General features: G+C 38.9%; 1 protein-coding gene across 2 annotated transcripts in view; it reads left to right on the forward strand.

Moving 5' to 3' along the window:
- Nucleotides 1-11,283, forward strand: part of LOC309821023 (zinc finger protein 474-like) — a gene marked incomplete at its 3' end in the record, with an annotated part of 35,081 nt that extends 23,798 nt beyond the window's left edge. Inside the window, exons 2-3 of one of the 2 annotated variants that reach the window (XM_082652100.1) lie at nt 7,721-7,921; nt 11,132-11,283. In XM_082652100.1, coding sequence (XP_082508226.1) covers nt 7,721-7,921; nt 11,132-11,283 — 353 coding nt within the window. The remainder of the gene's footprint in view (nt 1-7,720; nt 7,922-11,131) is intronic. The other variant, XM_082652101.1, reaches the window with a different exon arrangement.
- Nucleotides 11,284-11,781: the final 498 nt, after the last annotated feature.

Here is an 11,781-nt window from a genome sequence, read left to right on the forward strand (position 1 = left end):
TAAGGAACCTCCATACTGTTCTCCATAGCGGCTATATCAATTTACATTCCCACCAACAGTGCAAGAGGGTTCCCTTTTCTCCACACCCTCTCCAGCATTTATTGTTTGTAGATTTTTTGATGATGGCCATTATGACCGGTGTGAGGTGATACCGTGTTGTAGTTTTGATTTGCATTTCTCTAATGATTAGTGATGTTGAGCATCCTTTCATGTGTTTGTTGGCAATCTGTATATCTTCTTTGGAGAAATGTCTGTTTAGGTCTTCTGCCCATTTTTGCATTGGATTGTTTGTGTTTTTGGTATTGAGCTGCATGAGCTGCTTGTATATTTTGTAGATTAATCCTTTGTCAGTTGCTTCATTAGCAAATATTTTCTCCCATTCTAAGGGTTGTCTTTTGTCTTGCTTATGGTTTCCTTTGCTGTTCCAAAGCTTTTAAGTTTCATTAGGTCCCATTTATTTATTTTTATTTTTATTCCCATTTCTCTAGGACGTGGGTCAAAATGGATCTTGCTGTGATTTATGCCATAGAGTGTTCTGCCTATGTTTTCCTCTAAGAGTTTTATAGTATCTGGCCTTACACTTAGGTCTTTAATCCATTTTAAGTTTATTTTTGTGTATGGTGTTAGGGAGTGTTCTAATTTCATTCTCTTACATGTAGCTGTCCAGTTTTCCCAGCACCACTTATCGAAGAGACTTTCTTTTCTCCATTGTATATTCTTGCCTTTATCAAAGATAAGGTGACCATATGTGCATGGTTGATCTCTGGGCTTTATATCCTGTTCCACTGATTGATATTTCTGTTTTTGTGCCAGTACTATACTGTCGTGATTATTGTAGCTTTGAATTATAGTCTGAAGTCAGGGAGCCTGATTCCTCCAGCTCAGTTTTTCTTTCTCAAGATTGCATGGTTATTCGGGGTCTTTTGTGTTGCCATACAAATTGTGAAATTTTTTGTTCTAGTTCTGTGAAAAATGCCATTGGTAATTTGATAGGGATTGTGTTGAATCTGTAGATTGCTTTGGGTAGTAGAGTCATTTTCACAATGTTGATTCTTCCAATCCAAGAACATGGTATATCTCTCTATCTGTTTGTATCATCTCTAATTTCTTTCATCAGTGTCTTATAGTTTTCTGCATGCAGGTCTTTTGTCTCCTTAGGTAGGTTTTTTCCTAGGTATTTTATTCCTTTTGTTGCAATGGTAAATGGGAGTGTTTCCTTAATTTCTCTTTCAAATAGTGTATAGGAATGCAAGAGATTTCTGTGCATTAATTCTGTGTCCTGTTACTTTACCAACTTCACTGATTAGCTCTAGTAGTTTTCAGGTAGCATCTTCAGGATTCTCTGTGTATAGTATCATGTCATCTGCAAACAGTGACAGCTTTACTTCTTCTTTGCCGATTTGGATTCCTTTTATTTCTTTTTCTTCTCTGATTGCTCTCACTAAAAGTTCCAAATCTATGTGGAATAATACTGGTGAGGGTAGGTAACCTTGTCTTTTTCCTGATCTCAGGGAAAATGGTTTCAGTTTTTCACCATTGAGAACAATGTTGGCTGTGGGTTTGTCATATATGGCCTTTATTATGTTGAGGTAAGTTTCCTCTACGCCTACTTTCTGGAGAGTTTTTATCATAAATGGGTGTTGAATTTTGTTGAACACTTTTTCTGCATCTATTGAGATGATCTTATCCTTTTTATTCTTCTGTTTGTCAATACGGTGTATCACACTTATTGATTTGCATATATTGAAGAATCCTTGCATTCCTGGGATAAACCCCACTTGATCATGGTGTATGATCCTTTTAATGTCTGTTGGATTTTGTTTGCTAGTATTTTTTTAGGATTTTTGCATCTATGTTCATCAGTGATATTCGCCTGTAGTTTTCATTTTTTGTGACATCTTTGTCTGGTTTGGTATCAGGGTGAAGGTGGCCTCGTAGAATGAGTTTGGGAATGTTCCTCCAAACTTTTGGAAGAATTTGAGAAAGATAGGTGTTACCTCTTCTCTAAATGTTTGATAGAAGTTGCCTGTGAAGCCATCTGGTCCTGGGCTTTTGTTTGTTGGAAGAGTTTTAACCACAGTTTCAATTTCAATGCTTGTGATTGGTCTGTTTGTATTTTCTATTTCTTCCTGGATCAGGCTCGGAAGGTTGTGCTTTTCTAAGAATTTGTCCATTTATTCCAGGTTTTCCATTTTATTGGCATACAGTTGCTTGTAGTTATCTCTCATGAACCTTTGTATTTCTGCACTGACAGTTGTTGCTTCTCCTTTTTCATTTCTAATTCTATTGATTTAAGTCTTTTCCCTTTTTTTCTCAGTGAGCCTGGCTAATGGTTTATCAGTATTTTTTTATGTCCTCAAAAACCAGCTTTTAGTTTTATTGATCTTTGCTATCATTCCTTCATTTCTTTTTCATTTATTTCTGATCTGATCTTTATGATTTCTTTCCTTCTGCTAACTTTGGGGTTCTTTTGTTCTTCTTTCTCTAATTGCTTTAGGTGTAAGGTTAGGTTGTTTATTTGAGATGTTTCTTGTTTCTTGAGGTGGGATTGTATTGCTATAAACTTCCCTCTTAGAACTGCTTTTGCTGCATCCCATCCTAAGTTTTGAGCCATTGTGTTTTCATTGTCATTTGTTTGTAGGTATTTTTTAATTTCCTCTTTGATTTCTTCAGTGATCTCTTGTTATTTATTAGTGTATTGGTTAGCCTCCATGTGTTTGTATTTTTTACAGTTTTTTTTTTCCTTTAATTGATATCTAGTCTCATAGCACTGTGGTCAGAAAAGATACTTGTTACAGTTTCAGTGTTCTTAAATTTACCAAGGTTTGGGCTTCCCTGGTGGCGCAGTGGTTGAGAGTCCGCCTGCCGATGCAGGGGACACGGGTTTGTGCCCCAGTCCAGGAAGATCCCACATGCCGCAGTGGCTAGGCCCGTGATCCATGGCCACTGAGCCTGTGCGTCCGGAGCCTGTGCTCTGCAATGGGAGAGGCCACAACGGTGAGAGGCCCGTGTACTGCAAAAAAAAAAAAATTTACTAAGGCTTGATTTGTGACCCAAGGTATGATCTATCCTAGAGAATGTTCCATGACAACTTGAGAAGAAAGTGTATTCTGTTGTTTTTTAATGGAATGTCCTATAACTATCAATTAAACCCATCTTGTTAATATATCATTTGAAGCTTGTGTTTCCTTATTTATTTTCATTTTGGATGATCTGTCCATTGGTGAAAGTGGGGTGTTAAAAGTCCCCTACTATGATTGTGTTATTGTTGATTTCCCCTTTTGTGGCCATTAGCATTTGCCTTACGTATGGAGGTGCTCCTATGTTGGGTGCATAAATATTTACAATTGTTATATCTTCTTGGATTGATCCCTTGATCATTATGTAGTGTCCTTCTTTGTCTCTTGTAATAGTCTTTATTTTAAAGTCTATTTTGTCTGATATGAGAATTGCTACTTCAGCTTTCCTTTGATTTCCATTTGCATGGAATATCTTTTTCTATCCCCTCACTTTCAGTCTGTATGTGTCCCTAGGTCTGAAGTGGGTCTCTTGTAGACAGCATATATACTGGTCTTCTTCTTGTATCCATTCATCCAGTCTGTGTCTTTTGGTTGGAGCATTTAATTCATTTGCACTTAAGGTAATTATCCAAATGTATGTTCCTGTTACCGTTTTCTTAATTGTTTTGGGTTTGTTTTTGTAGGTCTTTTCCTTCTCTTGTGTTTCCTGCCTAGAGAAGATCCTTTAGCACTTGTTGTAAAGCTGGTTTGGTGGTGCTGAATTCTCTTAACTTTTGCTTCTCTGTAAAGGTTTTAATTTCTCCGTCGAATCTGAATGAGCTCCTTGCTTGGTAGAGTCACCTTGGTTGTAAATTTTTCCCTTTCATCACTTTAAATATATCCTGCCACTCCCTTCTGGCTTGCAGAGTTTCTGCTGAAAGATCAGCTGTTAACCTTATGAGGATTCCCTTGTATGTTATTTGTTGTTTTTCCCTTGCTGTTTTTAATATTTTTTCTTTGTATTTAATTTTTGATACCTTGATTAATATGTGTCTTGGTGTGTTTCTCCTTGGATTTATCCTGGATGGGACGCTCTGTGCTTCCTGGACTTGACTGACTATTTCCTTTCCCCTATTAGGGAAGTTTTCAACTATAGTCTCTTCAAATATTTTCTCATCCCTTTCTTTTTCTCTCCTTCTGGGACCCCTATAATTCAAATGCTGGTGTGTTTAATGTTGTCCCAGATGTCACTGAAACTGTCCTCAATTCTTTTCATTCTTTTTTCTTTATTCTGCTCTGTTGTAGTTATTTCCACTATTTTATCTTCCAGGTCACTTATCCGTTCTTCTGCCTCAGTTATTCTGCTATTGATTCCTTCTAGAGAATTTTAAATTCCATTTATTGTGTTGTTCATCATTGTTTGTTTGCTCTTTAGTTCTTCTAGGTCCTTGTTAAACGTTCATTTTCTCTATTCTATTTCCAAGATTTTGGCTCATCCTTACTATCATTACTCTGAATTCTTTTTCAGGTAAACTGCCTATTTCCTCTTCATTTGTTAGGTCTGGTGGGTTTTTATCTTGCTCCTTCATCTGCTCTGTGTTTCTCTGTCTTCTCTTTTTGCTTAGCTTACTGTGTTCGGGGTCTCATTTTCACATGCTACAGGTTCGTAGTTCCTGTTGTTTTTGGTGTCTGCTCTCAGGGGATAAGGTTGGTTCAGTGGGTTTTGTAGGCTTCCTGGTGGTGGGAACTGGTGCATGTGTTCTGGTGGATGAGGCTGGATCTTGTCTTTCTAGTGGGCAAGACCACGTCCGGTGGTGTGTTTTAGGCTGTCTGTGAACTTATTATGATTTTAGGCAGCCTCTCTGCTAATGGGTGGGTTTGTGTTCCTGTCTTGCTAGTTGTCTGGCATAGACTGTCTAGCACTGTAGCTTGCTGGTCGTTGAGTGGAGCTGGGTCTTAGTGTTGAGATGGAGATCTCTGGAAGAGTTTTTGCCCTTTGATATTACTTGGGGTTGGGAGGTCTCTGGTGGAACAATGTCCTGAACTTGGCTTCCCCACCTCAGAGGCTCAGGCCTGACACCTGGCCAGAGTACCAAGACCCTGTCAGCCACACAGCCATATACGTAGGGAGCTTCTTGCCTTTTGGGAAGTCTGATTTCTTCTGCCAGCATTCAGTAGGTGTTCTGTAGGAGTTGTTCCACATGTAGACGTATTTTTGATGTATTTGTGGGGAGGAAGGTGATCTCCACGTCATACTCCTCCACCATCTTGAAGGTCCTCTCCTTGCCTTTTCTTTTAATCCTCTGTTCTTCTTTTCCTATATTTCTTTGGGGGACGGTTAACTCATCAATTTTTAAAAATTATTCTCTCTTCTCATTGACTTTTTAGTTATTCCTCTTGGCATGACTTTGTACTTTAGTGGTTATTATAGAGGCTAAAACATAGCATATCACATTCTATGTTTAAAAATTACTTCAAGAAAAATATAAGAATTCTATGACAATCTATTTCCAGTTTTTCGTCCCTACAATTTATGCTCTTGTTTACTATAACTTTACACATTAGAGAATATAAACTCCATTTTCTTTTGTTATTATTTTTCTTTAAAGAGCCCATGGTCTAAAGTGATTTTGTCATATATATGTACAAAAATTAGAAACATTTTTTAAAAGAGTGTTTTAATTTATTGACCTATTTGCATTTTATAGTGTTTTTCCATTCCTTCTTGCAGAACCAGATTTCTAGCTGATATTTTCCTACAGCATTTATAATGTCTTTTAACATTTCTTGTAAATCAACTCTGCTGAGGAAATTCTTTCACCTTTTGTCTAGATAAAGACATCTTTAGGACTTCCCTGGTGGTCCAGTGGTTAAGACTCTGTGCTTCCACTGCAAGGGGCATGGGTTGGATCCCTGGTCAGGGAAGTTCTGCATGCATGCCACACGGTGCAGCCAAAAAAAAAAAAGTCTTTATTTCACCTTCATTTTTGAAAGGTATTCTTACTGACTATGGAATTTTGAAATGACTTGATAATTTTTCCCTTTAAGCATTTTTAAAATGTCATTCTCTTGTTTCCTGTTCTTCATTTTTTTTTTTTTCCTGATGAGAAGTCACCTGAAATTCTTATCGTTTCCTTATTCCCTTGTATGTGTTGTTTCTGTTTGAGAGCTTTCAAGCTTATCTTTGGTTCTTAGCAGTTTTACTAGTACATATCTAGTTCTGTTTTTTTGTTCATCTTGCTCGGATTTCTCTGAGCTTCTCAGATATGTCATTTTTAGTTATGTTCAATGCATTATAGGCTTTAAATTCCTCCATGGTAAACTGCCCGTGCTTTGTACTTAGTGTAAGGCCTGGAGCCAAAGGTCTCCTCCTGGTTCTTCTACTACACCTTTAGACTCCTGTGGACTCTACATGCCTGCAACAGAGGGGGGTTCCCTCTTAGTGCTCCCAAGCCTCCCCAGCAGTATACTGCTCTTATCTGGGACTAGCACATGGCCTAATTCTCCAGCTTTACCGTCACATTTAGGCAAGCCCTATGTTCCTGAATTGGTAAGCGTTGATCTCAATGCTCCTGACTCTCTCAAGTGTTGGACTGTCACCCTCTATTACTAGGTGCAAGACCCAGTGGGTGGGAAAGTTTCTATAGACGGGACCTGTATGCTGCACCTCTGAATGGTTCACACTCAGCTGTCCTGCCCTTATCTCTGTGGCAGACAAATGTTGTTTCTAATTCATGTAAAGTTGGAGGGTGGGAGTTGTTCTCTTGTTTCTGCTGATCCACCCTCAAACTGAGGCAGTCCTTTTAGTTCATTAGTTTACCTTGCAACTTTGAGTATCTAATAGGCTCAAAAATTATGTTTCTGCAGGCTATCTGATTTGTTCTCATTGTTTAGGTGGGAAAAATGTTTCTTGTAATGTTCTATATCCTAGACAGAAGGGTTATATCCTTAACTCTTCCTTAGATTTGGTTCTCCCAGAAACAAACGTTAAGAAAAGGATTTGAGTTCAAGTAGTCTGGGGGGAGGTGATCTCAGGAACCCCAATAAAAGTAGTGGGAGGAGAGACAGGGAAAAGAAGGAAGTCTACATAGTGTGTTAATGAGTAACTGTGATACAGTCCCACTGGGGACTTCTGGAGCACTGTATGGAAACAGCCTAAGTGAGCAAGCTGGGTCTTTATCCACCAACTCCCAAGTGTAATTGATTAGTTGTCCTGCCTATAAGCGGAGTCTACTGCAGATCAAAAAAGGCAGAGACTCGCAGGTGCAGCAGAAATTTTATACATGAAGGAATGCGAGAGAGCACAACAGTGTCTGTTAAAAACTCTCTCTGTGCCAGTTAGGACATTAATTACTTTATTCCTCAGTCATATTGATGTACTGAGAGGATGATTCATACCTGATTTATCTTTGTATTCTCCCAGCATGGAGAAAAGTCAGAAGACAATCAATCACTATTTATTCAATGAGAAAATAACTTTTATAAAGTACCAATATGTAAAATTCTGGTTAGCTCTTCTTCATTTCCTGTCCTCCTCCCAAACCAACATCCTTACCCCCCACCTCAATCACCCAGGTAGTATAGTTTATTCTCTTAACTGCCAGAAAGGTTAAACTCACCAGAATGGTTAGACTCTTTTAAAAATTTACTGATTTTTCTAGCTAATTTAAATGTATTATAATTTAAAAGTATAATTTCCAAACCTGAACTTTATCTAACAGATATTTTGTATTACTTGCAGCCAACAATGATAAGGCATCCACCAACAGTTGTTTGCTACATTTGTGGTCGTGAATATGGAACAAAATCAATTGTCATCCATGAGCCACAATGTCTGAAAAAATGGCATAATGAAAACAACTTGTTGCCTAAAGAGCTAAGGAGACCAGAACCGAAAAAGCCAGATGTCGGGACCATTACTGGTAAGTTTTTGGAAAAAAAGACTTGAGTGTATAAGGGAAGACTTTTCCCTGTAAACTTAAAAGAGTAGAGGTATTCTTTTATTACTTGTTCAGGTAACTGAAATCAGCAACATTTACTGTCTTGGCTACAGCCAAATAGAAAAAACAGTTCCAGAATACCTGACCAAAGTGTTGTCTTCAGATGCTGAGACATAAAGATACTATATCCTGGCAAACTGTACAAGGAGAGGGACTCACTGGTATTTGCTGTATTTCCCAAAAGTTGCTTTCATATATTATCAAACACAAATCTTTAAAACTTTGTAGCTTAAAAAACCTTTGGGGACATCTGGAAACATGTTTTCAAATATGAATGTGTTTTAGTGTTCAAAGAGTGGGGGTACCAAAGTGAAATGCTTATAGGGTCTGCTAGTCAGGATACACAATTGAATAAATTTGTCCGTGTGTGGAAAAAGGGAAGGTGGAGACTATGAGTGGGAGAGCACTGCCTTTCTTTTTTTTTTTTTTTGGCGGTACGCGGACCTCTCACTGTTGTGGCCTCTCCCGTTGCAGAGCACAGGCTCCGGACGCACAGGCTCGGCGGCCATGGCTCACGGGCCCAACCGCTCCGCGGCATGTGGCATCCTCCCAGACTGGGGCACGAACCCGTGTCCCCTGCATCAGCAGGCGGACTCTCAACCATTGCGCCACCAGGGAAGCCCAACACTGCCTTTCTAAAGGAGACAGCTGCCATCCAGTTCCAGCTGGTGTTACACTTAAGAAATTTAGCCTTAAATTTACTGTGATGTACCTTTCAATAATACAAAAGAAACTGGAAATCTAGACTTCTATATGAAATGTCCAGATTTTAAAAATTTTGCAGTGAATACTTTGTAAAACACTGCACAGGCTGACACTGGAACTTCATAAACTGCCATGTGTGGTCGCATTACAGAGCCTTATACTGACTCATTTAGGGTGTGAAAGAAGTAGTTCAGAGAGTGTGTTTGCCATACAAGCTCAGACTTGCTCATCATCTGCCATTGTCATTTTCTCAGTTGATCTCCTGATTCCCCTCAAAGGAAAACTATTCTTGGTTTTAAGAGAATCATTCAATTAATTGATTTTCTTTATGTAACCATAGGTACCTTGGAGGTCATTTAGTATCAGTTAGCCCAAAGTACTCTTGCTAGAGATGTGACCCAAAGAGACTTTTTTTTAACAACCCACAGAGTGGAATCTAGATTGTCATGATAAAGTTCTAAAGGCTGCTAGAACCCAACTATTCACAGTCCTTGCCTAAAGGAAGACTCTGCATGAAAAAGGTGGGAAAAGAGCTCAAGATGAAAATATCCATCTACTGAAATTAGAATATTTGCTCACAAAGAAATTGTTCACCTCTTTGAGACTGTCTTCCCATCATTTCTCATTTGGTGTCAAAAATCTATTTCCTTCACTTCTGATCTTTATCACTTTCTCTGCTTGAGCATGCTTATCACAATTCTAGAAGAGGTGAGAGAAACGACTGGTTTGGAAGCCCTGGAGTGTTCGCCATTCTGTTATTGGCTACAGATGGAAAAGGCAGATCCTTATAATTGCACTTTCTGCAATTTTTCTCTTGGCTCTATGCTTTTGTTATTTCCGAAGTTGCCCTTCCTCTCTAGGCAAAGAGAATTCTCATGAACATTTCCATCCCGTGGACTTACTGTAGTCATAGGATTCAAATAGCCCTTCCTCCAGATCCAAAGTACAAGCCCTAAAACTTTTAGAAATGTGATGAATCATCTTCAACTGAGAATCAGTGAATACTCTGGAATTTTTGAGTCCATATTAAAACTCATATGAGTAAGGAGAAAGTCAGTGCCATTCCTTTTTAAACTGCTTTAAAGCACTCAAAATATACATTCAGAGCTTCCCTGGTGGCACAGTGGTTGAGAGTCCGCCTGCCGATGCAGGGGACACGGGTTCGTGCCCCGGTCTGGGAAGATCCCACATGCCGTGGAGCGGCTGGGCCCGTGAGCCATGGCCGTTGAGCCTGCGCGTCCGGAGCCTGTGCTCCGCAATGGGAGAGGCCACGACAGTGAGAGGCCCGTGTACCGCCAAAAAAAAAAAATTATATATATATATATATATATATATATATATATATATATATATATATATATATATACACATTCATATCCTGCATGGAAAGTGACACTTCCTTTATCCAAGGGAGAAATACTAGGTTGTCCTGTTGTGCTGGAGTTTAATTTCCCACGGAGAAAAAAATAAAAGAAAAAGAACATGTGTAAGCTTGTTAAAGAATCTAAGGTTTGCTATGTTTGTGTGAACCACTAGACAGAAGTCATATGGGTATTGCCTGGGCTTTAGTGAAGAAATATATGCTGTGAAAATAATTTTTTAAAAACTATGTGATATATTTTTGCATGCCTGGCTACATTTTGGGGGGCCTATTTTGGGCAATTCTAAGACATAGTCAATTTAATGTACTAAAGCCATTCTATTTAAATAAGGTTTATTAAAGTTAAATCCCACACTGTTTCTCTAAAATAAACCCATATGCCTTTTTTCCTGTGCTCTGCCAATGGAGATTATATATCTCTCAGCTGCTTTTGTTGTTTTCTTAAGGACGCTTTTTTTCATCAGATGAACTATTCTGTTTGCATTCTTCACTTTAATTACTTAAAGAATCTCTGAGTTTACGGCCATAAAGAGATGATAAAGTTTTAGGATATAATTCATCTCAAATTCACTCTCAACTGTCAGTTATGTCCTCTAAAAACATTCCACTGAAGGATTACAGAAGAAAATTCAAATAAGTGTTCTTTTCCTTTTGTAAGCTTATATTTAGAGTCAACTGAAAGAAAGCCAAAAGTTATATTTGCAAGATAATAATGTGTAAGCAAAGATGTTAATAATTAGTGAAGAATGCATATCACAACACATAAAACAATGTCTTCCCCTTTTTAAAATCTGAGGACTGAAAAACCTCTAGTTCCGAGCTAACGGTTCTCAACCCTTAAAAGACCGAGCAGCACTTTTTTTTTTTTGGCAAAAGTAATACGATTTGTTTAAAAGCCTCAGTCAACAGGTATTTCCTGAAAATACTTTCCATAAAAAGTAGAGCATGGTTCTCCAGAATGAAAACTGATCCATTTTCCCATTTTCTTTTTCTTTTATTTTTTGTTCTTCTTTTTTTTTCTCCTCTGTTTTTCTTTAACTTTTCAGCCAAGGGTTTCTATGATCTTGATGCCTTAAACGAAGCTGCTTGGAAAAGTGCCCAGAGCCAGTTGGTTCCCTGTAATATTTGTGGGCGTACCTTCCTGCCAGACAGACTGATTGTTCACCAACGATCCTGTAAACCAAAAGTCGCCAAGTAAAGCTCTTTCTCCCTACGAAATAGTTGCAGGAATTAAATCCTTTGGAAAGAGCTGGGATATGACGGGGAGGAGGAAAAGGAGGGGAGGAGAGGAAACAAGGAAAAGTGGAACTGACCAAAGGCCATCGAGCACGAGACGCCCAGCTCAGTGCTTTGGGGGCCTGGTGCGACCACTGTGTCACTGCTTTTAGCGTGCAGCTGCGTGTGTGTGCCTTGGCATGCCAGGGCCTCGCATGTCACACGGTTGTCAGGCAGAATTACACGTGGCCGCCCCTCATCAGAGCTGGCATTTTTATCTCCAGGAAATTTCAGAGCCAGTTGTTGCTGTTTTTCTTCTGGTCTGATTTCCTGAACAAGATTCTGAACCTCACACTTAGGACTATTATTCAGTGAACAGAGACTTTGGGTGGTGACTTCAGGCAACTCTTTAGTTCCCGAGAAAAACTGGATTCCCTCCCATCCCTGTGCTTTCTGAAATAATGTGCCACTCCCTGCTATT

Source organism: Grampus griseus, assembly GCF_964374135.1.
Source record: "Grampus griseus genome assembly, chromosome: 3".
NCBI classification, from domain to species: domain Eukaryota; kingdom Metazoa; phylum Chordata; class Mammalia; order Artiodactyla; family Delphinidae; genus Grampus; species Grampus griseus.